This window comes from Bos javanicus, chromosome 18 (assembly GCF_032452875.1).
Source record: "Bos javanicus breed banteng chromosome 18, ARS-OSU_banteng_1.0, whole genome shotgun sequence".
Classification (NCBI taxonomy): Eukaryota; Metazoa; Chordata; class Mammalia; order Artiodactyla; family Bovidae; genus Bos; species Bos javanicus.
The window spans coordinates 10,444,952-10,472,347 of NC_083885.1; the positions used below are offsets into that span (position 1 = coordinate 10,444,952).

At 50.1% G+C, this 27,396-nt stretch overlaps 1 protein-coding gene and 1 long non-coding RNA gene across 4 annotated transcripts; one reads left to right on the top strand and one right to left on the bottom strand.

Annotated features, from left to right (window-relative positions):
• Positions 1-2,241: 2,241 nt before the first annotated feature.
• LOC133230028 (uncharacterized) lies at positions 2,242-22,498 on the bottom strand. Of its 3 annotated transcripts, none has more exons than XR_009730716.1 (4): positions 18,130-22,498; positions 14,829-14,897; positions 13,480-13,636; positions 2,242-7,884 (listed from the first exon to the last, which is right to left on the bottom strand). It is a non-coding gene; the product is annotated as an uncharacterized LOC133230028 (long non-coding RNA). The 3 variants fall into 3 exon arrangements; XR_009730715.1 differs by having other exon boundaries at positions 2,242-5,225; positions 7,672-7,884; positions 14,829-22,498; XR_009730714.1 differs by having other exon boundaries at positions 14,829-22,498.
• MLYCD (malonyl-CoA decarboxylase) lies at positions 13,912-27,372 on the top strand. Its single transcript, XM_061386859.1, has 5 exons — positions 13,912-14,499; positions 22,495-22,607; positions 23,651-23,807; positions 24,126-24,278; positions 26,173-27,372. Exons 1-5 carry the CDS (start codon positions 13,957-13,959, stop codon positions 26,704-26,706), a joined length of 1,500 nt encoding a protein of 499 aa, XP_061242843.1. The 5' UTR covers positions 13,912-13,956; the 3' UTR covers positions 26,707-27,372.
• Positions 27,373-27,396: the final 24 nt, after the last annotated feature.

The window sequence follows — 27,396 nt, forward strand, 5'->3', positions numbered from 1 at the left end:
ACCTGAACCCCCGGTCTTTTAACTGAGATCACACCTGATCTCAAGACCTACTGAAGCTCAGGTTCCTGATGTCTCGTCGTAGGGAGAATTCAGTGAGAGACAAAGTGAGAGATAAGAAATAGATTTGTTTAGAGACAGACACTCCACAGACAGAGTATGGGCCGTCTCGGAGAGTGAGAGGCCCTGAAATATGGGGCGGCTAGTTTTTATGGGTTGAATAATTTCATAAGCTAATGAGTGGGAGGATTATTCCAACTATTTTCGGGGAAGGGGTGGCGATTTCCAGGAATTTGGGCTACCACCTTACTTTTGGGCCCTTTATAGTCAGGCCTTGGAACTGTCCTGACGTCTGTGAGTATGTCTTTTAGCTGATGTGTTTCAGTGGGCATACAGTGAGGCTCAAAGTCCCCTGGAAAGCGAATCTTCCACCATCCTGTGCCTAGTCAGTTCTAATCAGTTTTATGTCATATGCTCAGTGTCTCTATGCCCGTTCCTTCCTGTTTCATCATCACTCGTTGGCTTCTTTCACTCCATACTGTATTTGGGTATTTCTCCATATTGTTGCATGAGGCAGAATCTGCTCATTCTCATCGCTGTGGAGTATCCCACTGTGTGACATTTCATGCTTTATGTATCCATTCTGCTGTTGATAGGAGTGATGGACAGACTCTAACTCCCTCCCCTTAACAGTGGGCAGGGTGTCTAAATCAATTGTTGTTGTTGTTCAGCCGCCCAGTCGAATCCAACTCTTTGTGACCTCACGGACTGCAGCATGCCAGGCCTCCCTGTCCCTCACCATCTCCTGAGTTTACCCAAGTTCATGTCCATTGCATCAGTGATGCCACACAACCATCTCCTCCTCTGACACCCCCTTCTCCTCCTGCCCTCAGTCTTTCCCAGCATCAGAGACTTTTCCAATGAGTCGGCTATTCACATCAGATGACCAAAATACTGGAGCTTCAGCTTCAGCATCAGTCCTTCCAACAAGTATTCAGGGTTGATTTCCCTTAAGATTGACCGGTTTGATCTCCTTGCTGTCCAAGGGACTTTCAGGGGTCTTCTCCAGCACCACAGCTGGAAGGCATCAATTCTCTGACTCAGTTGTAGCCAACAGAATACAACAAGACTTCCCTCACATCTGTAGGTTATGTAGGATGGAGACTGCCATCTGGCAAGGAAACCATCTCTTGCTGGCTCTGCAGAGGCCCGTGTGACAAGGAACTGAGAACACCCTCCAGCTGACAGCCTGTGAGAAATGGAAGCCTCAGGGTTACAGCCACAAAATTCTAAACTCTGCCAATGACCATGTTGGAAGCACTTGAGCTCAGAGGTAAACCCTTCCCCAGTCGAACCTTGGAATGAGACCACTGCCCAGCAGACACCTGACTGAGCTTGCTGAGATTCTGAAGCAAAGCCCAAATTCCTGACTCACAGAAGCTGTAGACCAATAATGTATGTTGTTTTGAGCCACTAATTGTGTGGCCATTCATTATGCAGCAGGAGAAGGCAAATACAATGTACGTTTGGGTCGCATCCAGGTCTGGGCTTTTAAACTGCCGGGCTGCAGTGCACATTCTGCTGCTGCTGCTGCTGCTGCTGCTGCTGCTGCTGCTAAGTCACTTCAGTCGTGTCCAACTCTGTGCAACCCTATAGATGGCAGTCCACCAGGCTCCCCCGTCCCTGGGATTCTCCAGGCAAGAACACTGGAGTGGGTTGCCATTTCCTTCTCCAATGCATGAAAGTGAAAAGTGAAAGTGAAGTCGCTCAGTCGTGTCCGACTCTTAGTGACCCCATGGACTGCAGCCTACCAGGCTCCTCCCTCCATGGGATTTTCCAGGCAGGAGTACTGGAGTGGGGTGCCATTGCCTTCTCCAGCAGTGCACATTCTAGGATGTGCCTTTTGGTGAACACGCTGAGCACTTCTGCTTGGTACATACCAGGGAGGGAATTTCTGGGTCATATCCGTACATTCAGCTCTAGAAGATTCTGCCAAAAGGTTTACCAACCAAGTTACATTTACATCAGTGAAGATGGGAGTCAAACCCAGGTGTGCCCAGCTCAGAAACCTTCTTGTTTTCCTACAGTCTCTGTTTCCTAAGCTCCCTGACAAGTGGTCCTTACAACAGGAAGACAAGTGTCTCCTCTTAGTAGCTTTAAGTGAGCAAAGCTTCCATGTGTAAAGTACTTTACAGGCAACATATCTTTTCACATGCATATCTCATTGAATTCCCACAACTTCCATTAAAGGGGGTATTGATGTTTTTATTCCCCACTTACAAATGGGAAAACTGAACCCAGTAAAGGTTAAGAATTTCCCTGAAACCAGATAAACCACAAGTGTCTGAAGTCATGTGTTCTGGGCCCAGAACTTTCCACTACATCATGCCTATTTCTTTCTTCTCTCTTCCCTTCTTTTTGTCCCTTCCTTTTTAAAGATATCACAGCCTATGTCAGGATTTGGGATGGGCCATATCCAAGAACAACTTTTGTTTCCTTGTTTCAATTGCATTCATCTGCATAGAGACATTGGTCAGGTTCTGCTTGTTTGACATTAGAAATGTCATAATTCTGAGTCTCGGTCTCATCATTTAATCCCAATTCTCTGAAGCATCTTCTGTTTCTCTAACAAATGTTTGGAGGGCATCTTAGAATGGATCCTCTTCACAATTTAATTAGGAAGTGTTTAAATTTCAAAGCTACACATGTATTTCTAGGCAGCTCAGATCTAGTCCGTATTTATCAGATCAGATCAGATCAGATCAGTCACTCAGTCGTGTCCGACTCTTTGCGACCCCATGAATCGCAGCACGCCAGGCCTCCCTGTCCATCACCAACTCCCGGAGTTCACTGAGACTCACATCCATTGAGTCAGTGATGCCATCCAGCCATCTCATCCTCTGTCGTCCCCTTCTCCTCCTGCCTCCAATCCCTCCCAGCATCAGAGTCTTTTCCAATGAGTCAACTCTTCGCATGAGGTGGCCAAAGTACTGGACTTGCAGCTTTAGCATCATTCCTTCCAAAGAAATCCCAGGGCTGATCTACTTCAGAACGGACTGTTTGGATCTCCTTGCAGTCCAAGGGACTCTCAAGAGTCTTCTCCAACACCACAGTTCAAAAGCATCAATTCTTCAGCGCTCAGCTTTCTTCACAGTCCAACTCTCACATCCATACATGACCACAGGAAAAACCATAGCCTTGACTAGACGAACCTTTGTTGGCAAAGTAATGTCTCTGCTTTTGAATATGCTATCTAAGTTGGTCATAACTTTCCTTCCAAGGAGTAAGCGTCTTTTAATTTCATGGCTGCAGTCACCATCTGCAGTGATTTTGGAGCCCAGAAAAATAAAGTCTGACACTGTTTCCACTGTTTCCCCATCTATTACCCATGAAGTGATGGGACCAGATGCCTGATCTTCGTTTTCTGAACCAACTTTTTCACTCTCCACTTTCACTTTCAAGAGGCTCTTTAGTTCCTCTTCACTTTCTGCCATAAGGGTGGTGTCATCTGCATATCTGAGGTGATTGATATTTCTCCCGGCAATCTTGATTCCAGCTTGTGTTTCTTCCAGTCCAGCGTTTCTCAGGATGTACTCTGCATATAAGTTAAATAAGCAGGGTGACAATATACACCCTTGACATACTCCTTTTCCTATTTGGAACCAGTCTGTTGTTCCATGTCCAGTTCTAACTGTTGCTTCCTAACATGCATACAAATTTCTCAAGAGGCAGATCAGGTGGTCTGGTATTCCCATCTCTTTCAGAATTTTCCACAGTTTATTGTGATCCACACAGTCAAAGGCTTTGACATAGTCAATAAAGCAGAAATAGATGCTTTTCTGGAACTCTCTTGCTTTTTCCATGATCCAGCAGAGGTTGGCAATTTGATCTCTCGTTCCTCTGCCTTTTCTAAAACCAGCTTGAACATCTGGAAGTTCACGGTTCATGTATTGCTGAAGCCTGGCTTGGAGAATTTTGAGCATTACTTTACTAGCGTGTGAGATGAGTGCAATTGTGGGGTAGTTTGAGCATTCTTTGGCATTGCCTTTCTTTGGGATTGGAATGAACACTGACCTTTTCCAGTCCTGTGGCCACTGCTGAGTTTTCCATATTTATAATCTTATTGAACATGCAAAGCAGTAACAGATGTGTGCTGGACACCTACAGTGTGCCAAGCTGTCAGCAGCAAAGGTGCTTAAGTATTCTGAAAAGTGACAGGCCTCAGCCTCACACACCTCTGTCCACAGAGTGCTCGTACCAGTTATCTACCGCTGAGTAACAAATGAGTCAAAACTCTGTGGCTTGAAACCACCAATGACAATTTGCCTCTCATTGTCTGAGTGGGTCAGGAACTGGGGAAGGGCTTGTCTGAGCAGGTGGCTCTTGTGTGGTTTTAATCTAGTGGTGGCTAGAACTAAAATGGAGAAGACAATGGCAAGCCACTCCAGTACTCTTGCCTAGAAAATCCCATGGATGGAGGAGCCTGATAGGCTGCAGTCCGTGGGGTCGCTACTAGTTGGACACGACTGAGCAACTTCACTTTCACTTTTCACTTTCATGCATTGGAGAAGGAAATGACAACCCACTCCAGTGTTCTTGCCTGGAGAATCCCAGGGACAGGGGAGCCTGGTGGGCTGCCATCTATGGGGTCTCACAGAGTTGGACACGACTGAAGCGACTTAGCAGCAGCAGCAGCAGCAGAACTAGAACAGCAGGTATGCTAAGTCGCTTTAGGTGTGTCAGACTCTTTGCGACACTATGGATGATAGCCCGCCAGGCTCCTCTGTCTGTGGGATTTCTCAGGCAAGAATACTGGAGTGGATTGCCATTTCCTCCTCCAAGAACAGGGGTTTGGAGTAAATGGTGGCTGGCCAAGGACATCAATTTCTCTGTCTCCCCCTCCTCCCTTCCCCTCCCTGTCTCCCTCCCTCCCTTTCTCTCCCCAACCCGTTTCATGTTATCTCAGAGCTTCTCCATGTGGTCTCTCCACATGGGCTGGCTTGGGCTTCCTCACAATATGGCAGCCTCGTGCCAGCTGAAGGCTCTACGAGCGAGTGTTCCAGTGACAATGAGGAGGCTGCCTGGCCTTTTGTGCCCCAGTCTTGGAAGTCATGCAGCAACACTTCCACCACATTCTTTTGACAGCACTACACTGTGTCAGATGAGTCCTCTGGCAAGCAGCCACTGGGATGGAGCTTAGAGTCCAAGAGGTCTGCTGTGGGTAGCATCTGAAAGAGAACAGAGTGGGAGGCAGAATGGGGCAGCAAAAGCTTTCAGACCACAGTGTAGATCTGATACTTTTGAGGGGAAGAGGGTGGGAGTGTGCAGGATGGGGCAGGAAGAGCCACTGAGGGTGGTGCATGTGGGAGGTGTGGCCAACCCTACCTCCCCGGACTCAGGACCAAAGGTTGTCTGCTGGGAGACGCCCATGTTGGGAAACACCAAGCCCTGGACTTCTGCCCTGCTGAGTCATGGGCAGGGCCGCCCAGGAAGAGTGTGGCCTTGGTCTGAAAGCTGAAGTGTGCAGTGCAGGCACTAACAGTTTCAGGCATCAGCTACAGTCTTCCTTGCAGCTGAACACTGAGTTCTTTCTTGAAGGGAGATCTGAGCAGTGAACTGCATGGCTACTCCACACGCCCACTCAGATTCAAGGAGAGGAGAGTTAGAGTTAGGATAGGAATTATCTCCACTGTCTTTGGAACATACCACCTGCTGCAATCCATGGGGTTATATACTGCATGTAGGAAATGATATTGGGGAGAGATGAATATCTTATGCCTTGGAATTGGCCAGAAATGGGGTGATTGGCACTTCACTAACTAGCTGTGTGACTTTGGACACATTACCTTACCTGCCTGAGCCTCAGTTTTTTCATCTGTGAAACGGGAAAGTAATAAAGCCCCTCCTTCAGGGTTATCTGAGAGTTAGACGAGATGAAACATGTGAAAGACTTTGCACTTTTCCTAGCATGTAGTCAGTGCTCTGAAACATGAATATCATCACCGTCAGTACCGACCATCAAGAAATGGTGACCATCTATGACCACTCAGTCTAAGCAGTGAGTGACCACATATGTTGCAGAAGCCTCAGGAGTGTGATATCCAGAGACAGGAACTGAGACCCCACAAAGTATTTCACACCAGCGTGGGTCTTGATGAGAACACTGAGTTCCCAAGAAGAGATTGAACTGAGTTTAATACAGTTACTAATGGAGATCCAACCAGTCCATTCTGAAGAAAATCAGCCCTGGGATTTCTTTGGAAGGACTGATGCTAAAGCTGAAACTCCAGTACTTTGGCCACCTCATGCGAAGAGTTGACTCATTGGAAAAGACTCTGATGCTGGGAGGGATTGGGGGCAGGAGAAGAAGGGGACAACAGAGGATGAGATGGCTGGATGGCATCACTGACTCGATGGTCGTGAGTCTGAGTGAACTCTGGGAGTTGGTGACGGACAGGGAGGCCTGGTGTGCTGCGATTCATGGGGTCGCAAAGAGTCGGACACGACTGAGCAACTGAACTGAATTGAACTGAATATTAAAGCAGGAAACGTGAGACGTTCAGGCACCCTGAGCTGTCTGTATGCAGTGGCTGAGCTCTATTCATACTTGTAACAAACACGGGGGGCCAAAGGCTGGCACAGAGCCAACACCTCCAAGTGTTCACCCTGTCAAATCACACTGGATAAAGAGTAACATGTAGCTTCCTGGAAGATGCACAAGTTATGAAGCCAGATAAATATAGGTTCTTTTTTTCCCATCCAGAATGGAAATGAAAACACTGTGGCTTTTTATTACTGTTAAAACTCATGCTACCTCACTGTAATTTTTTTTAATCCAGCAACTCAAAAATAGAGTTTTAAAAAATATTTTAAAGTTTTTTTTTTTTTTAGAGCCATCACCCAGAAATAACTTAGCGTTAACATTTTGGTGAACTTTTTTTCAGAATGCTTTGTTTTGTCTTTTAAAATAAAAATAGATTCATGGTATAATAGTGTTTTGAAACGAGATCTTTGTCTTGTGGGTAACATGTGATCCTCATGAGGGAGGCTGCCCTGGGTGCCCACAGAATGTCATCCTCCATATATGTCCACACCCTAACCCCTGGAAGCTGTGAATATGTTACATTACATATGGCAAAAGGGAACTAAGGTGGCAGATGGAATTATGGTTGCTAATCAACTCGGTGTATGTATATGCACCGAATCTTCTTTATCCATTCCTCTGTCAACAGGCACTTAGGTTGCTTCCACGCCTTGTCTGTTGTGCATACTGCTGCTGTGAACACAGGGGTGCCTGTACTTTTTTGAATTATAGTTTTGTTCAGATATAAGGAATGGAATATTGCTAAAAATCCCCCGTATGATTCTGAAGTGCAGCAGTTTGAGAACCATTAGTCTAGAGCAGTGGTCCTCCACAGTGGGAAGGCAGCTGGTTCCCCCAGGGGACATTTGGTAATGGCCAGAGACATTTTCGGTTGTTGACTGGAGCTACTATTGGTATCTAGGTATCTAGTGTGTAGGGGCCAGGATGCACGGGATGGCTCCGCGTCACACAAACACAATATGTCTGTCATGTCAAGGGTGAGAGGCTCTCCAGGGACACATGTGCCCCAGGACCTGGAGATGTGTCTAAGAATGTTCATGGTAGCGCTGCAACAGCAAAAACAAACCCACCTGTGTGCATGCGTGCTCAGTCATGTTCAACTCTTTGTGACCCCATGGACTGTAGCCCACCAGTCTCCTCTGTCCATGGGATTTTTCAGGCAAGAATACTGGAATGGGTTACCATGTCCTCCTCCAGGGGATCTTCCTGACCCAGGGATCGAACCCATATCTCCGGCATCTCCTGCAGTGCAGGCTGATTCTTTACTGCTGAGCCAAACACACCTGGATGCAAATCAAATAAAAGGAGAAATCCACATTCGTATATTCACAGCACAGACAACTCAGAGAACAGCTAGTAGGGAGAGAGGCATGAACACACCAGCACTGAGAGGGCAGAGCCCTCCCTGGGGAGGTGGGGTCTCCAGGAGCTGTGTCTGTCTGCCCAGGGCACCCGGAGAGCTTACAAGTCTCTCTCTACTCTAGGTTTCTTGGTTAGTTTGACAATTCATGGGAAATTTTATCCTATTTGGTCGTTTTTAAGTAATCTGGGCAACTCCAGTAAAGAAAAAAATCAGTATGCATGAAAATATTTCCTGCAGCAGGATCTATATATTAGCAGGGAAAAAAAAATTAGAAGCTGTGTAAATATCCAGAAATGGCAGAGCGATTAAGAGATTATGGTACATCAACTCAATTGAATGTTATGCAGCCATTAAAAAGGATGATTATGAAGGTGATTTAGAAACATGGGAGATGTTTGTGATGTGATGGGAAGTAAAAAAGAACAGGAAATAAACAGCACAAACACAGTGATTACAACTCAGAAAAATGTGTTGGCCTGTGGACAAATACTGGAAGGATTTGCAGAAATAAAAACTGCCGTAATTAAGATGCTAGAATTATGGGTGATTTTTTTTTCCAAAAAAATTTTTAGCTCTTTTTTTATGCTTAAAAGTAGATATCTTTTGGGCTTCCCCAGTGGCTCAGTGGTAAAGAATCAGCCTGCCAATGCAGGAGATGCAGATTCGATCCCTGGGTGGCGAAGGTCCCCTAGAGAAGGAAATGGCAGCCCACTCCAGTATTCTTGCTGGGAAATCCCATGGACAGAGGAGCCTGATGGGCTACAGTCCATGGGATCACAGAGTCGGACATGACTTAGTAACTAACAACAACAGATATCTTTTGGGACAGCTGCCAAGCCCATAACCCTCTCCTCTGAATACTGTGTCCCTTCCCAAAAGGGTACATCCCCCAGTCCCATTACCTTTTATCCTAGCCTGGTCACTTAATCCAAGATGGATCAATCAGATTCTCTGAACTGAAATTGGCTAGAGAGATGCAAATCCTTCTGAGATGGTCCCTTTTTTTTTTTTTTTAAATAAAATCCACATAACATAAAATTAATTTTTATTTTAACCATTTTATTTTTTTCTTTCCACTTTCACTGTGATATTATTGACAGAAGTTTAAGGTGTACAGCGTAATGATTTGACTTACTTACATCATAGAATGATTCCCACAATAAATTTAGTGAACATCCATTACTGCATATAAATTAAAAAAGAAGTAGGAAAAGAATTTCCCCTTATGATGAGAACTCAGGATTTACTCTTTAATAGCAGCTTTCATATGGGACATACAACGGTGTTAATTACATTTATCATGTTGTACCTTACAGCCCTGGTACTTATTTATCTTACAAGTGGAATTTTGTGCCTTCTGACTACCTCCATCCCTGCCTCTGGAAACCACCAATCTGGTCTTTTTTTCCTTTGAGTTTGCTTTTGAAGTATAACTGACCTCCAACACTGTGTTAGCTCCTATTACACAACATAGCGATTCAGTGTTTCTCTACTTCACAAAATGACCATGGCAAGTCTAGTTACCATCTGTCTCCACACAAAGATATTACATAACTATTGACTATATCCCTCAACGCTGTACATTTCATACATGTGCCTCATTCATTTCCTACCTGGAAGTTTGAGCCTCTTTCAGCCATTTTAAAGTGTGCAATTTGGGAGGTTTTAGTACATTCATGTTGTGCAGTCATCATCACTGGATAATTCCAGATCATTTCCATCAGCCAAAAAGAACTCCACACCCATGAACTGTGACTACCAATTCTCCCCTCCCACAGTGCTAGGCAACCATTAATTTACTTTCTGTCTGTATAGACTTTTGTAGAGACTTGTTCTAGAGATTTCACATAAATAGGATCCTACAAAACGTGGTCTTTTGTATCTGGCTTCTTTCACTTGGCATAATGTTTTCCAGACTCATCCATGTTGCAACATGTATCAGTATTCCATACCTATTGATGGCTGTTAATATTCCATTTTGTAGACATATGACATTGGGTTTATTCCATTCATCCAGTCATGGATGTTTGGGCTGTTTTTGACTTCATGAATAATGCTGCTGTGAATATCTGTATTCATGTTTTACTGTGAACATATACTTGGCCGTGGAGTTGCTGGGCCATATGGTAACTCTGTGTTTAACTTCTTAAGGTGCTACCAAAATAATTTCCACAATGGCAGCACCATTTTGGGCTTCCCTGGTGGCTCAGACAGTAAGGAATCCGCCTGCAACGCAGGAGACCTGGGTTCGATCCCTGGGTTGGGAAGATCCCTTGGAGAAGGGAATGGCAACCCACTCCAGTATTCTTGCCTGGAGAACCCCATGGACAGAGGAGTCCGGTGGGCTACAAGTCCATAGGGTCGCAGAGTCGGACATGACTGAGTGACTCAGCACACACGCACAGAACCATTTTACATCCCCACTGTGTGTGACAGTTCCAATTTCTCAATATCCTCACCAACACTTACTTGACTGTTGTTACTGTTTGTAGTTATTATTATTGCCATGCCAGTGGATTTGAAGTGATAGCTCACTGGTTTTGATTTGCATTTCCATACTGACTACTGATGTTGAGAATCTTTTCACGTGTTTATTGTTCATATACATATCCTCTTGGGAGAAATGTTTATTCAAATTCCTGTGCCCTTTTTTTAAATTGGGTTGTTTATCTTTTTGGTGTCCAAATATAGGAATACGTCATACATTCTAGAGACTAGATCCTTATCAGGTATGTGATTTTCAAGTATCTCTCCCATTCTGTGGATTGTCTTTTCACTTTCTTGATAATGTCCTTTGATGCATGAAAGTTTTTAATTTTGATAAAGTGCACTTTATTTTGTGGTTTTTGCTTTTGGTGTCATATTTAAGAAACCACTGCCTAATCTAATGTCATGAAGATTTACATCTATTTTCCCTTCTGAGAGATTTATATTTAGGTCATTGATACATTTTAAGTTAATTTCTGTGTATGGTGTGAGGTGGACATCTGGATTCATTCTTTTGCATGTGGATATCCAGTTGTTCTGGTCCCATTTGTTGAAAAGTCTATCCTTTCTTCCATTCAATGGTCATAGAAACCTTGTGAGAAATCAGCAGACCACAGATGCATAGGTTTATTTCTGGACTCTCAGTTCTCTCCCATCCATCTATATGTCTGCCTTTTTGTCAGCACCACATTGTTTTGGATACTGTAAATTTGTAGTGAGTTTTGAAATCAGGAAGTGCGAATCTTCCAACTTTGTTCTTCTTTTTAAAGAACAAAGAAGGAGTTTTGGCTGTTCAGGGCCTCTGGCATTTTCATTTTGAATTTTAGGCTGAACTTTTCCATTTCTGCAAAGAGGATTTGATAGGGATTGCATTGAATCTGCATATTCATCTGGGCAGTTTTACCATCTTAACCATGTTAAATATTCCAACTCATAAACACAGACTATCTTTCCATTTGATTGGATCTTCTTTCATTTCAGTGTTCTGTTTTTTTCCGTGTACATGTCCTAGATGTCCTTGGTTAAATTTATTCTTAAGTGCTTTTTTCTTTTTGATACTCTTGTAAATGGAATTGTTTTCTCAATTTCAGTCTTGGATTAGGGCAGTGTTTTGAACCAAGGGAATATGCAGGGAGAAGCAGAGAATGGCAGTTGACACCTAGAGAAAATTAACTATGAACACAGAGCAAAGCAGAATCAAGAAATTATATGTGTTCTGGGAGCTGCTTAATTCACTTTTTATACATTAAAACTTCTTATTTATCAGAAAAAAAGGAAATTATATGAACGGATGCAGCTAGAGTTTATCATACTAAGTGAAGTAAATCAGAAAGAGAGAGACAAATACCATATGATATCACTTATATGTGGGATCTAAAAGATAACACAAATGGACCTATCTGTGAAACAGCATCAGGAACATAGAGAACAGACTGGTAGTTGCCAAGGAGGAGGGAGCTGGGAGAGAATCGGATTGGGAGTCTGGGATTAGCAGATGCAAACTGGTATATATAGAATAGATAACAACAGGGTCCTACTGTAGAGCACCAAGAACTATATTCAATATCCTGTGATAAACCACAATGGAAAAGACTATGAAGAAGAATGTATACATACATATAACTGAGCCACTTTGCTGTACAGCAGAAATTAACACATTATAATTCAACCATACTTCAATTTAAAAAAAAAAGTATGTGAAAAGGTAGGGAGATGGAAGAGGGATTGAGAACTGTACTTTAAGCGAATATTAGTAATTAAGCAGTGGATAAGGTTCCTGCAGCAAGGCCGGGGTATCCCAGATAGATGAGAGCACATGGAATGGGGAATGTGAGGCCAAGCACCACAGCAGCCTGTCTGGCCTGGGCAGACTCCTTTCAGCAGCTGGAGATGCATCTTGGCCATTTCCTTAGTGAAGGTGAACTAGCGCTGGCTCAGAAGCCACTGCCAAGCCCTCAGAAGGCTTTGCGTGTCTGTGCCTCGGCAGAAGGAGCCCTGTAAGATCAGGGCAAAGGCTGGCCCATAAAGAACTACTACCCCTCGGCTTCTTTATACCATAACACTTGGACCAGACAGTTCTAGGGTAGTTCTGGTATCTAGGCAGCCAGGCACTGGGTTTTCTCCCCCCTTGAACAAAGGACGCTTTGGATTTCCATCTGAGTGGAGCAAAACCGCACGTATTCCTCGTGCCTCCTGCAGTTTTTGCTCCGTGGGGGACATGGCTGGTGTGTGGTATTCTCCCATGAATGCAGTATGGGATTGGGACTAGGAGGAGGAGGAGACAACAGAAGGGAGTCAGAGCCTCACTTCCTAGGGGAGGAAATCATCTCTCCTAGGAACATTAGCCCATTCAGCAGACGGAGGATTTATCTGTGCAAATTGCTGGGCCAGTTTGCAATGCTGAGAGGTATTCCAAAGGCACCCCCTCCCCCCCACACAGGGATGTTACCAAGTGGTGCTCCCTCCAGCGATGGAAGAGGGTGCTTGCATTTGGTTGTGGAGCAAGTGAGAACAGGGTTAGTAACTGATACGGTACTCCTGCGCTCCTGCTCCTGCTCCTGAGCTTGTGCGGAAGAGACCTTCCTTGATGACCCGGTCCACAGGGTGAGGGGAAGTCCACGCCGGCCCAGTTATATCACTCCACACAGTTTATTTCCCTTACAGCACTTACCGCAACCAGTAGTTATGCCGTGGTCTGTTTTCCTGTTAGAATGTAAACTCCATGGAGGCACGATCAGGTCTGTCGTTCACTATTTTATCTCTGTGCCTAGTGCAGGACCTGGCACCTGCCAGGCCGTTAATAAACACTCTGTTGAATAAGGGAGTGAATGAATGAGGACCAAGGGAAGGGGGACAGGGTGGGGCACGAGCCGCTTGGGAGAGCCCCGTTTGCCGCATCGGTGAGAGAGCGCTCCAGCAGGCAGCTGGAAGCCTGGGTCCGGAGCTCAGGAGAGCGATAGCCTGCAGCTCTGGGGGTCATCTGTGCAAGCGAGAGCGCTAGGCAGGGGTCGAGACAGAGGCGACCTACCTTGCCAGAAACGACCACTAGCGTACTTCGTAGACACGCAGATGCCTGCGCCCCTGCCCCAGACACTCCGAGAATCTCTGGGGTCGGGCCAGGAATCTGCGCGTGTAACACGTCCGCTGAGTGACTGTCATGTTCCTTAGGGCTGAAGAGCTAGGCCCTGGAGGAGAGAGGGGCAGAGGAGGTGACTTTGGGTGAACAGCTGACAGGGCAGGGGCCACCCCTGAACTCACCAACCGGAGCCGCCCCGCCGCCGCTCGGCCCTCGGATTGGTCGCGGTCCGGGTTACCTTTGGCCGCACTTGGCCTGGCGCCGCGCTCCATACCGCCCCGTCGCCCCGCCCAGTCTCCCCGCCCCCTCCCATTCCCGATTGGTCGCCGCCCCAGCCGTCCCTCAGCCTCGGCCAATGGGAAGGCGCGCGCGCCGGAAGCCGGAAGCGCGGCGGCCGCGGCGTTCCCCAGGCAGCTGTCGCCGCTCACCATGCGAGTCCTCGGGCCAGGCTTGTCTGCCGGGCGCCTCCTCCGGCTGCGGCTACCCCCGCGGCAGCCGCAGCCGCCAGGACCCCGGCTGTCGAGCGGGCGGCCGGCGGCGGCCGGCGCCCTGGAGCGGGCCATGGACGAGCTGCTGCACCGCGCCGTGCCCGCGATGCCGGCCTATGAGCTGCGCGAGAAGACCCCGGCGAGGGCGGAGAACCAGTGCGCGGACTTTGTGAGCTTCTACGGCGGCCTGGCCGAGACAGCCGAGCGCGCCGAGCTACTGGGCCGCCTGGCGCGCGGCTTCGGCGTGGACCACAGCCAGGTGGCCGAGCAGAGCGCCGGTGTGCTCCAGCTGCGCCAGCAGCCGCGGGAGGCAGCCGTGCTGCTGCAGGCCGAGGACCGGCTGCGCTACGCGCTAGTGCCGCGCTACCGCAGCCTCTTCCACCACATCAGCAAGATGGAGGGCGGCGTGCGCTTCCTGGTGCGGCTGCGGGCCGACCTGCTCGAGGCGCAAGCCCTCAAGCTAGTGGACGGGCCGCACGTCCGGGTAAGGCTCCGCCCGGGCCGTCCCCGGACCTCGTGGGGGCGGGGACCGCCCGGGCCGCGCCCCCGCCTAGTGCCCAGGTCCGCTGACCCTTGGCGGCCCTCGCCCCTCAAGCCCCAAGCACTCCACCTTCGCTTGCCTGGAGCCGTGCCCACTTCTCCGAGAGTCACAGCCCCTGAACCCTGCCCCACTTCCTTCCCACCCTTTCCTCACTCAAGCCTCAGCTCTCTCCAGTTTTGGTAGAAACTTGGCACCAGCTTACTTTCAAGGTACCTGTCACACCTCGTTCCTGATGAGCATGCTCTATAAAGTTCTCTGTTTTATTATCTTACCTGAGATTTTCGTCTTTGCGGTACACTTGAATGAGTACCAAACGGAGCATCGGGTAACTTTCTGAAAACCTGGATGGGGTCAACAAAAGGTAACTTACTTGTAGCGCCAGCTGTGTGAGCCATTATCCTGAAAAACCCTGTGAAACGTACAGGGGTGACTAGAACTCGAGGTCACCACCGTCCAGGAGTCCAGGTGCCCTCTATCGTCTCTGCCATGTCGCCCGGGGCAGAGCGTTTCACCAGCCCGAGTTAAGCCCTAAAATAGGATTCTAAGTTGTCTCCTTGGGTAATCAGGCACTTAGCGAGGTGAGCCCACTTTAGATGTGAACAAATAATTTAAGGTTTAAATAGTGATGACTTGAAAGGTGGCTGATAGTTGAATATAGTTCTTGTATTCCATTGATATCAAGTATGGACCACTAATTTGCTCTATAGCAAACCAAAAATGCTGTAAACGTTATAGAAAAGTTTTGACATTCAGAACTTTATCGAGTTCAGTTGGCTTGGAAAAGAAGTGAACAGTTAAAAGGATTATGTCCTGATTCCTTTAAGAACGCCTAACACCTGGCATAATGGTTTTCCTGTTCATATCCTTACTCTTGGGGAAGTGATATGTCACCTTTTACAGTAAAAGAAACAGGTCAGATAAGTTCACATGACCTGACCAAGAACTCAGAGCAAATAAGAATGTCTGACCACTACCCAAATCCAAATTCCCTGGGTTTTATAGGCTACACTTTATATCCCGTCATGGTATATGAGTTCTGGTGTGTATAAGAAACTTTCTTTGCCGTAGATGCATTAAAACTGGGTGTAGTTAGGATTAATCTCGGGGTGATGATAGAGGCTATGATTTGACTGGCTCTTAGTAGCTGACTGATCTACACCGCTAAGTGTTACCTAGGGCCAAGCTGAGAACCTTGGTGGTCTATTGCGTTAGCACCAAGTCAGTCTTGGATTCTGAGTGTGTTAAATTGAGTGTTCCCAATTAAATCCCCATCTGAAAGGCTGAGACCTTGTGTTCCACACCCTGCGGGCATACCCATTCCTCCCAAGAGTGTCTTGGGTTTAGTCTGCAATCCAAGCAGACTTTTTTTTTTCCTTTGAGGCAGAGACCAGTGCTCCTGAAAGCCTTCTGAAACTAAATTCTCATTGCATAGGAGACTTGAGAATCAGGTGGGATGTCTGTCACCTGACCCACAGTGAACCCCTCTGCCCATCCGTCCACCCCTTCAGCCATCCGTGGGCTGGCTGTGTTGTCCCAGGCATGCTCCAGGCTCCACGGTGGCGTGGTCCGGGAGCTTCCCTTCGAGTATACGAAGATTAACCGCAGACACAGTAGGTGTAAGTGCCTTCCATTCACTAGCTCATTTCATCCTCAGCGAGACGTGGGGACTGCCTGACAGATGAGGTGACTGAAGCTTGTCCCAGTGCAGCCCCCAGAGCGCAGAGCTGGTAAGAGCGCCTCCGCCCAAGCCCTGCCGCCGCGGCTGCAGGTGTGCACTCCATCATGGCACTCCGACTCTCAGTTGACGGCCTAACCAGATCGAAGCTGGCTTAGTCTCTTAGAATGTGCCTTCTCCTATAAAACCGAAGGGAAGGTGAGACAACCCACTCATTTAATGGCTTTGTTTTATTTGGTTTCCCTGAGTCAGGAGTTTAATGTTCTCTAGTTGTGAGTGTGTTTATCTTTCTAAGACTGTGCAAGCTTCCTTCATACCAGCCACCTCGGCGCCCACCGTCTTCTGAAGCCACAGGTCAGTCTCTACTCTTCTCTTGAAAAAAAAAAAATGATCAAACTTCACGTGGCCGGAAGGCTGGCCATCAGTGTCTGTCCTTTGGCATTTTTGCTGCCCACCAGCCACGCTGCACATCCCAACTCCCCCAGCATTTCTCCCCTGCACGGACCCTCCTCTCCAGCCAGGCTCTCTCTTGGATGGAAAGTTCCTGAACCCGCATCCCTCATGATTCCTGTTAAGAGTAGGAGCTGCCTCCACCCCCAGCTCGTTTTTTGGACTTTTCCAGCTAGTCCAGCTCAGGGTGGCCTCACCCCGTTCTGTGCTTCATAGGCATGTAACTGTCTGTACCACTCAGACGCGTTAACCACAGAATCTAGCCTTTAAATGTATTGTTACCCTGCAACTAGATGATCAGCTCCTGGAAAACTGGGAACCTTGTCCTGTGTAGCCAAATGATGAAGTGTAAGTTGGACTCCTGGGTGCCCCAGCGTCCAGCGAACCTGGCAACTAATCGCCCCCATTTGTCCCGAGGTCAGACTGCTCCACTCAAGGGTCTGAGCTTGGAACCAAGCCCCGGGGGCCGTGGAAGGTTTCTTTGCGGCTAAGACTCATCCTACACAACAGTGGGGCTGCCTCGCCCTGGGCAGTTCCTGATGTGGCCTCCGGTTCTCCATTCTCCAATGCTGAGACTTTAGTTACTAAGCTAGTTTACTTCCTCCCCTCGACACAGGTTTTTTAATCCATAGAAGTCGTCATGGGGACCTGATGCAGTAATTTGCCCCCAGAATCACCTAGTGTGTTTGGCCCATCTTGATCCCATCTCTTCTGTTTGATTCGGGATTTTGCAGCAACATTTAAGAGGCAGCGCAGCTAGAGCTTTTAGCTTTTAGGAATTCAGTGTAGGCAACCAGCAGAGGTTTCGCCCTCGAAGCTTTAGAGTGGGAGCCCTGCATCCCCAGGGGCCAGCACCCCATCACACAGGTGCACTTCTCCCCTGGACCCTGCCGGCCTCTGGAGCTGCCAGGTAATCTCTGGTGAACCAGAGCTGCTTGGGGCTCAGGCCTGGGCAATACCCTGCTGTGGACTCAGTCTGCTGGATCTCAGAGCTTCTTGGTTACTGGATCTTGTGAGTACAGAGGCATTTTTAGAATAACCGCCAGCAAGTGGTAGGCCCAAAAGGAGGCTGACTGGGTATCTCACACGGAATAGTGGGTACCGTGGAAGGCACACCAGGAGGGGGAGGACGGGCTGGCGTCCTCTGGTTAGAAGCGTGATTTTAGGTGACCGCTGCCCAGTCCCTTCACTGTCCTGGGCCAGCAGGCTCTGCGCTGGGGTGAGAGGCTGCCAGCGGACAATCTGCCCAAAGTCAGTCTGCTTCTCCTAAGGAATGCCCCAAGAGGTGCCGTGAAGCTCGGCTGAAAACATGCTTACCAGTGTTTGTCTCTGACCGAGGGCTGTGATAATTGGAGATAGAGGAAGGTTCTAGAAGCCTGACACTTCCATCCCTGTGGAGCCCAGCGTGAAGCCCCAGGCGGGAGTCTAGGCAGGCGTGGATCCCTTACCTTGTTCCTGTTGTTCACTCGCTCAGTCATGTCCAGCTCTTTGCAGCTCCATCGACTGCAGCACGCCAGGCTTTCCTGTCCTTCACCATCTACCAGGGCTTGCTCAAACTCATGTCCATTGTGTCGGTGATGCCATCCAACCATCTCATCCTCTGTCGTCGCCTTCTCCTCCCACCTTCAACCTTTCCCAGCATCCAGGTCTTTTCCAGTGCGTCGGCTCTTCATATCACGTGGCCAAAGTATTGGAGCGTCAGCTTCAGCAATCAGTCCTTCCAGTGAGGATTCAGGGTTGACTTCCTTGAGGATTGACTGGTTTGATCCCCTTGGTATTCAAGGGACTCTCTAGGGTCTGCCCCAGCACCGCAGTATGAAAACATCAATTCTTCGGCACTCAGCCTTCTTTATGGTCCAGCTCTCACATCCATACACGACTACTGGAAATACCATGGCTTTGACTACACAAACCTTTGTCAGATAATTTAAATCAGATAAGGTTTCTTAATTCTTCTTGATAGGAAGTTCAGAGTCAGTGTCAAGTCTCTGCAGGGAAGATGCAAGTGCTATGGGGAAAGTTCGTACAACCTGGCAAAGGTGAAACGTTTGTGCTGGGTTCTCAAGATAGCTGATCCACTGCTGAGAAGCTGGACTTTGCCACCTGTTACTTAGAAGGTCATGAGGAGCCTGAGCATCTCAGAGGGTCAGCCTGGGACTTCTTGATCCATCCCAAGTCCCCGCTGCTGTGGTCTGTCCATCTGATGCTGCTTTGTAGAACTTCTTGGATGATAGTAAGTGAACTGATCTTAATGGAGTTGTTCCAAGAGGCCTTTTAGTTGTTTTCATAGTTAAGAATTCTGTAGGAAAGGGACTTGTCATTGTCCTTGAATTCTCTGATCACAGGACCTCCCCCTGCCCACCCTCACCGAGTTTTAACCATAGGAGATAGAAGAATAATCAGTCATCCATTGTTGGTGGCGGGGGTGGGATGGCAGAGGGTGATATCAAACCCACAAAGCAGCTTTAATTAAGCTGAAAAAGAAGCAGTGCCTTGGCTTACAAGATCAAAATGTTCTTTTTGTTAAAGTTCTTCTCTGTTGAAGTTCCAAGTGAGTTGAGAGGCTAATTCTGACACCTAGGCGTGTGACCAGAAGCCCGAATCTGCATGTTCCTTCCTGAGGAGGGCTTTGGGCTCCGAGGCGTGAGTCCAGGCCACCTGTCAGCTGCTCTCCTCCTGAAGGGGACGCCCTGTGAACTTGTAGTTGTGTGTCAACCGCGCACTGAGCAGGGGACACAGTGTGTGCGTTTTGCAGGGTGGAGCGTGCCTCCTGTGTGTCCTGGTTACAGACACACAATTCTTTCCAAAAGCCCTTTTAGGTTGAAGAGTTACGTTTCTTACAGATAAAACCCCCAATGAAGCCCAGGGAACTCCCGTTCTAGCAGAGAGTGTAGGCACCATCAGCGATGTGCAGAGTGGGCCTGGCATTTGAGAAATGATGGGAAACGTGAACACGGAAATATGGTGAAGGCTGTGGAAACCTCAAAAGAAGTCCAGGCAGAAATAGGAGAAAGGACCGAGCTCCTCTCCAGCCAGGCCCCCAGCACCGCCACCGCGCCCAGCCCAAGACACCGTCGTGAGCTCCCTGGTGGCTTGTCCCGTTTGTAATTACCCTGGTGATCCTTGTGGTCCTACTGAGTTCTGTCAGCCAGACTAAGAGGTGAGCTTATTTGTACATAAGAATGTTGTGCCAGCAGCTGGCACATTCAAGTCCTGGGTTGCCGATGAAGTTTCTGAATTCCTGAGGCTGACACACACATGCCTGTTCCCTCTCCTTCCACGGTCAGAGATCCAGCAGCCTTACTGCCCTCGGCGCCTGATTCCAGCCTGAACAGCTGTGGTTCTGGTGGCCCTGAGCGGGGGAGATGGGTCACCTTTAACCTAGATTCCCAGATCTCGTGTCCAGTGTCACATTTTATAGCTGTCAGTAGCCCAGAATAGAACGAAGGGACTTAGAGAGGAGGCCACTTCCATCAGCCAGACCATTCCTTTCGTAATTGAACTGAACTACCACTGAAGCTAGATTTTTTTCCCAGCTTTTTCCTGTTATATGTGTCACAGAGATGCCAGTACATCCTACATGGAACTCGACTGGTCCATTCCTGACCTTTTAGAGCAGAGGTCCCCAGCCTGGGATCCAGGGACCCCTGGGGATGATCCATAGATGAGTTTCAAAGGGGTCCATGAAACCCAGGAAATTCTATGCAGAGTTTTACTAATGTGTTTGCGTTTCTCTGGGGAGAGGGTGCTGGTGTTTAGTGCACACTCTAGAGTGTGCAAGGACCCCAGGAAGACTGAACCACTGTAGTCCATGCAGGAAAGAGAGTTTTATAAGAGGCCATCTGTGTTGACCAGAAAGCCATCCCTTCCTCCCCCTGCTGTTTCTAGTCACTGTTCTCCAGGGTGTCTTCTCTTTTCCATTTGCCATCAATCCGTTGATCATCTTCCACGTGGGAGACCCCACTGATGCTTTGAGAACCAGAGGAATGAATCAGAAATGACCTCCACGCTTATGGAGCTGAGAGCCCAGTGAAGGAGACTAGACCGTGGGGTAAAGAGTGAAGAGAAATGAGAGGTCACATGCCCTCTAATCAAAACATTTCTGCCGTGTTCTTGCCCACCCTGTGCCCGTCTCATCCCATGGGGAGAGCCGCTCTCTGCCAGGAGGAACTCCGTGGGCAGCCCCAGCTACACGAATGTTCTTCTTTACGTGGAGTCTGACTTTTGCCTCCCCTAGTTGGTCCTAGATGACTTAACCCCCAACTTCTCAGCCCCATGGGGCCTCTTCTGTGCCCCAGGCCTTCAGTGTTTAAAGGTGGCCCTCACTTCATTCTGAAACCCTTTCTGAGCCACCAACTCCATGCCTGCAATGTATCCTCAAGTGACCAGGTTCTGAGTCCTTTGAGCTTCTAGCATGGATTAGAATGTGAACTGGCCCTATAACAGTTTCTTAGCTTGTGTACAGTTTTATAGGTGTTATCCGTCATGGTCTTTGTGATTCCTATACAGGGATTCATAAGGTCAGTTCTGTACCAGACAAACGGAGATGTTTGCTGTTATTCAGTAATAATATTCAGTGTAGTATGTAGCTCATCTTAAATAACAGAGACTCAAGAACAATAGGGGTTTGAACAAGAGAAGCTTGCCTCTCATTTAGAAGTCTGGAGGTGGGCAGCCCAGGGCTGATCCTGCTCTGTGGTGCCCTCCGTTGACCCAGACTTATGCTTGTTGCTCTTACCTGAACAACTTTCATCCTCAAAGTTACCTCACGGCCCCTGGTGGCTGCTTTAGCTCTAGCCATCACATCACCTTCCAACCTGCAGTGGGAAGGACAAAGAAAAAGAGAAGCAAAGGGCTGCTCCTGCCATCTTTCAAGGTTCCCAAAAGCTGCTACAGAACACCTCCGCTTACATCTGAGTAGCCAGAACTCAGTGATGTGGCTACCCTCAGTTGCCGTGCAGGCTTTGTTCTGAACATCCTTGTGCCCAGCTAAAAAGTGAGGCTTCTGTTGATTTGGAAGAAAGGGACACAACTACTGAGGAACAACAGCCGTGTCTCTTGCTTTGGATGTCCCTCCTCTCTGGCTGTTACAAAGCTTGCCACTTATTTGGCCTGAGATCACCAGACTAAGCCGCGTCCTCTCCTCCTGCACCTCTCATTCTGGTCTTCCTCAAAGTCTCAGTGTGAATGTATCTCTGATGGTAAAGTTGACTCAGATCATTTTGGGAAGCAGATTTGCTGTAAAAAAGTGAAATTAGAATAATGTCAAATTTAAATGCACAGATTGCCAGATGCACTATTACTCTATGGCCACTCAGGGAAGGAAAGAATGCTGCCGATTCAGCCATGACCTGCCGTCACTCTAGAGATGGGTCCTGAGTTCCGAGACATTAAAAATAGGAAAACACGCACACACCTTAGAGTTGTCTAAATGTGGGGCTGGGAGCCAGCACTTATTTCTCTTAAGAAAGAAGGATGGGTGTCTTGGTGAATCAAAGAATGGTCCTGAGAGGGTGTCCACATTCGCTCCATGACACACTGTTCAGCGTGAGCTTAACTCACATGCGTAGCTGTGTCCACGGTGGCAAATGAGCCAGAACACGTTATCTGACTTGGGGAACTTGGTTCAGCTTGAACACTCCAGTCGGCTGTCTTACCGGTGGGAGGAGAGAGGGGATAGCGCTGCATTCCGTCTGTCCGGCTGTCTCAGCACACACCCCTGCCCGACTTCGTGTCTGATTCCCAGCAGCACCTCGGGGATGGGCTGGACATCTTCCCCACGGAAGGTCAGCGTTCTCTCCTCTCCGTTTCAGGAAATGAACGGGGTGCTGAAAAACATGCTCTCAGAGTGGTTTTCCTCGGGGTTCCTGAACCTGGAGCGGGTCACCTGGCATTCCCCGTGCGAAGTGCTCCAGAGAATCAGCGAGTGAGTGTGACGCTGCCGCTCTGCTTAGATTTCAGCTGAAAGCCAGCCTCCATCCCCCGCCTCCCCACCCATGTACGTTTCCTCCCGAGCCTGATAAAACCCAAACACGGTATTCCCAGGGGTGGCTGTCCTGGCAGATGATGCCGAGACCATGAGGAGAAAAGGGCACAGGTAGAGACGGGTCCTTCTGCCAGTGAACCTGCATGAGGGGTCTCGGCTATGTGCTCATAGTTAAAGCCCTTGGGGGACTTCCTCAGCAGTCCAGTGGTTGAGACTCTGTGCTTCCACTGCAGGGGGCACGGGTTTGGTCTCTGATCAGGGAGCTAAGATCCTGCATGCCACACGGCATAGCCAAAAAATAAATGATAATAATAAACGTCTAAAAGAAAGAAAGAAAGCTCTCAAGCCCACTTCTGCCCAAAGAACCCCATGATCAGAGCTGCCCAGACTCACAGACCAAGAGTGAGCATTAGTCACCCAGACAGCATCATCCCAACCAGCTGTTAAAATGTCTCCCTTGGATAAGAATCTCCAAACTCACAATACAGTGAGCGAATCCAGCCTGCCCTGGACACCGTGAAAGGCGGGTTGGCATACAGTGCTGCTGCTGTGCCTCGTGTTGAAACAGCAGCGGTGGACGAGGTGGCTGGACTAGCAGAACCCGCCAGGCAACGCGTGTCCACGGGCAGCGATGACTTCAGACCTCGGAGATTCAGAGCAGACGCAGGACCCCTAGCAACAGGCATCTGGTCAGGCCCCTGTGTGAAAATCCGGCGCACAACCGCTCCCCCAGGGCCCGGCGAACCAGGCTTTAAGACCCGGGCCAAGAGCACAGTTTTGTGTGTAAGACGATCACCCGCTCTGGTTCCTCTCAGTCTGTACCCCTTCATGCTAAAGCGATCTCTGAATTTCCTCCCGAGTCCCTCGAAGCTGTATTTACAGGGTTTCTTTGACCTGAGTGAATAGCCGACTAGGACTCTGCCCCGGCTATCTGATCCGTGATCTGTGACGTTTGTCTCTCTTCGTTGTCTCGTGCCCACCAGGGCTGAGGCCGTGCACCCCGTGAAAACCTGGATGGACATGAAGCGACGCGTGGGGCCCTATCGGAGGTGCTACTTCTTCTCTCACTGCTCAACGCCAGGGGAACCCCTGATCGTCCTGCACGTGGCCCTGACCAGTGAGATCTCCAGCAGCATCCAGGTACCTGTGTGCCCTCGGTGCAGGTTAGGTGACCCAGAGTGGGGCCCCGTGGCCCTGGAGGAGGGCCAGCGTGCTTCTCCAGGGCTCAAGAGGAGTGTTTTGCACGGAGGCCCCAGAGAGGCCTAAGGGCCAGGAGTCATGATTCCACAGTTTGCATGAGAATTTGAAGTGATGGAAATGATACAGCGCTGGGCACACAGCCGCAGAGGTTGTGAGACCACCGCCTCCAGAGAGATCTCAGGACGTGTAGCCTCTGGAGCTGGTCTGGGGAGTCAGGGGAGACTCTCTCTCTACCCTGGGGTCCTTTGTGTTTTCCAGACGATCATAGTAAAGGAGTGCCCCCCGTCAGAGACGGAGGAGCGGAACAAGATCACCACGGCCATCTTCTACTCGCTGAGCCTAACCCAGCAGGGGCTGCAGGGCGTGGAGCTGGGCGCCTTCCTCATCAAGCGGGTGGTGAAGGAGCTGCAGGTGAGCGAGCTGGGCGCTGGTCCCACCCTGTGCATCCCCGCCTTGGGGTGGCCGAGGAGTCCTGCCCTCATCTCAAGGACAAGGTGACTCTCCAGGCCAGGGTGAGCAGGAGGGGTGCCCCTTGGCAGCTCCTAGGAGCCCTGAGACGCCTCGGGAGGTGGAAGGCATGCTGAGAAAAAGGCCCCCAAAACTAGCCTCTCATGGACCAGGAGGCTCAGATGCGTCCCAAGGGCGGCGGCATCTGCAAGGGTCCCTGCGCCCGGGCTGGTGGGGCCGCTTCCTCCTGGCACGCGGTCACCAGCAGGCTCCCATGGTCCAGTCCTGGCCCTGACAAGCACCGCCCAGCCACCCTCAGCCACTCGTGGTCAGCAGGGAGCCCCGAGCTCAGGCCAGGCAGCTGGAGGGTGCGAACGCTGACACGAGGTTCTCTCAGTTGCCCTGGGAAACAAACGTCTGGTCCACTGTGGGTCTGGGCTGTTTAAAACCACCTCACAAGGGGCTGGGGCAAACTGTCATGCATAAAGTCTCATTTTTAGGTAAAATAATTAGACAGTTAGGAACGGGCTCTGAGAGCGGTGTTCTCTGCGCCTGTGGTCTCCATACATGCGGCGGCCTCTGCAGCCCCTCAGAGAGGGATGGGCCAGGGTGGAATTCAGACACCGTCTCGAGGTAGACTCCTCACATTACATCTGAGCTCTCAGGATGCAGTTGGGCATCAGCTTCTAGATTCAGACCCTGCTGCGCTCTCCCCAGAGGTGATAAGAGCCACTTGTTCTAGTTACTCTCGAGTTCTTTTCTTCTGCTTCTCTGCTGAAGGTGTTGATGATGGGGGTGGGGTTGGGGGAGCGAGCAAGAGGGTCAGGAAGGCAGTCGGAGGAGGAGGCCCGTCCCGGGACCCGCCCAGGAGCTCTGCTCCTGAGTCCTGCGGCCCAGGAGCTGCGCTGCCCGCTGACGTCCACTCCCCATCTGGGCTGGGAGCGGGATGGCCGTCCGGGGAGTCTGGAGAGAAGCACAGCCCTGTCCCCACAGAGGTCTGCGTGGCGGGTTATGAAAGATGGGGGGAGCAGGGTTAGGAGCGTCCGGGGGTCGTCTTAAGAGCATCCTGTTGTTAAAGTTGTGGTTCTGGATCCTGAGTGAGGACGAAGAGGACTGTAAATCCTTGTCATGTAAATCCAGACAGCAGGATGTGAGAGAGCTGTCTCAGCCTTGTAAACACCGCCAGGAGACAGAGGACTCCTCTCTGTCGCCTGGAGAGCTCAGAGTACTGGAGCGCTGCTTCCTTTGCTTCTGTCCTGAACTTTAAGATGCTTCTTCTGGCGTGAGCGTATGTTACATTTTCAGTTGGAAAATTCTGGCTTCTGTGAAACGAGCATTGAGGACGCTGTGCGATTTGAACAGCAGTGATTGAACCGTGTTATCTGATGTGGAGACCTGCCCTTGCCCTCCGCCCCCGCCCCATCCTCCGCCCCCATTGGTATTGTTAGGTGATCAGTTATTCATTCAACAGTGTGCGGAGCACCAAACCCGATTATGCTGCCTCAGCAGAGTCCCTGAGCGGCACCTGGTGGGCTCTATTCAGGCCCCTACTCCACAGCAACCCACCCCTCCGATTTCAGGCGAGACCCCCAGCTTGCCTGCACGGATGGCGGTACAGGTGGACACACCACAAGGGGAGGCTTGTCCTGGGGCCGCAGGATGCCTCCAGGACTCCTGCACATGGCAGATTCTTGCTGTGAGAGTAGCCCGCCGCACATGGTGCCCGTCCGCCACGCGGCAGCACCCGGAGGCTCGCCACACGTAGGCCGTAAACGCGGGGGTGTCCGTGTCCGTGCCTCAGCCCTGAACCGCGTGTGTGTGTTCTCTCCCCCTCCTCCCCTACCCCCCGCGCCTGCAGAAGGAGTTCCCCGCGCTGGGCGCCTTCTCCAGCCTGTCTCCCATCCCCGGCTTCACCAAGTGGCTCCTGGGGCTACTCAAGTCCAAAGCCAAGGAGCACGGGCGGAGCGGACTGTTGACGGACTCCGAGAGTCAGGAGATCGCCGAGCTCACGGGCGGCCCCGCGCTCGAAACGCTGCAGACGCTGCTGAGCAGCAGCGAGTGGGCGCAGTCGGAGCAGCTGGCGCGGGCACTGCAAGCCCCGCTGATGCGGCTGTGCGCCTGGTACCTGTACGGGGAGAAGCACCGGGGCTACGCGCTCAACCCCGTGGCCCACTTCCACCTGCAGAACGGGGCCGTGCTCTGGCGCATCAACTGGCTGGCCGACGTCAGCCTCAAGGGCGTCACGGGCGCCTGCGGCCTGATGGTCAACTACCGCTACTTCCTAGAGGACACGGCCGCCAACAGCACCGCCTACCTCGGCTCCAAGAGCATCAAGGCCTCCGAGCAGGTCCTCAGCCTGGTGGCGCAGTTCCAGAAGAACAGCAAACTCTAGCGTCACGCTCACCGAAGCCGACCGACGTCCCCCAGCCCAGGAAACGATGATTTCCCGGGAGTGGGGACGTGGGGCTGTGCACCCAGAGGCACTTCTAGAGTAAACCGGAGTTGAACTGTGGTCTCTGGCCTGTGGCGGGCTCACACCGGGAGGCTGGGCCCCGGCTTCCATGGCGAGAGGGAAGGCGTGTTACTGCCGGGTGGTGGTGGGTATCGGTGGCTGTGGGCTGGGTGGGGATGCGGGGCCCTCCCCCGGGGATTCCGTCAGGGCCTCAGCCTGCCCCGCTACCCTGGCACGGCCTTCAGAAGCCAGCTCTCGTCCCAGGGCAGGGTGGGCGCCAGGCCCCGGGCAGATGGCCCAGATGACAACGGATGTTCCTCTGAGCTCAGAACACGGTTCAGCCGTGGTCGCCTTAGCCGACTCTCTCCACCAATGGCGGCGGGGTGGAGGGCTTGCTACGTCTCACCAGTTAAATTCTGGAGATATGTGAAAAGGTTTGCGAATCTACACAAACTTCACTGGGTTAAATTATTGGACACAAGAGTTGTCGTCGCCCGGGATTTAACCTGGATTATAGACTGGACAGTCACAGTGATTCAAGTTCATAATGAACTTCATAGCAGAGAACAAGTTTGTTCTGTGAGGCATTAAACGCATGGCTATTCACTGTCGCGTGATGGTTGTCTTTGA

Excerpts from the sequence above, each read along its gene's own strand:
- MLYCD (XM_061386859.1), top strand. The coding sequence starts at position 13,957 with ATGCGAGTCCTCGGGCCAGGCTTGTCTGCCGGGCGCCTCCTCCGGCTG. Across the intron at positions 22,608-23,650 it reads GTGCTCCAGAGAATCAGCGA|GGCTGAGGCCGTGCACCCCG; the intron begins GTGAGTGTGACG and ends CGTGCCCACCAG. Across the intron at positions 24,279-26,172 it reads GGGTGGTGAAGGAGCTGCAG|AAGGAGTTCCCCGCGCTGGG; the intron begins GTGAGCGAGCTG and ends CCGCGCCTGCAG.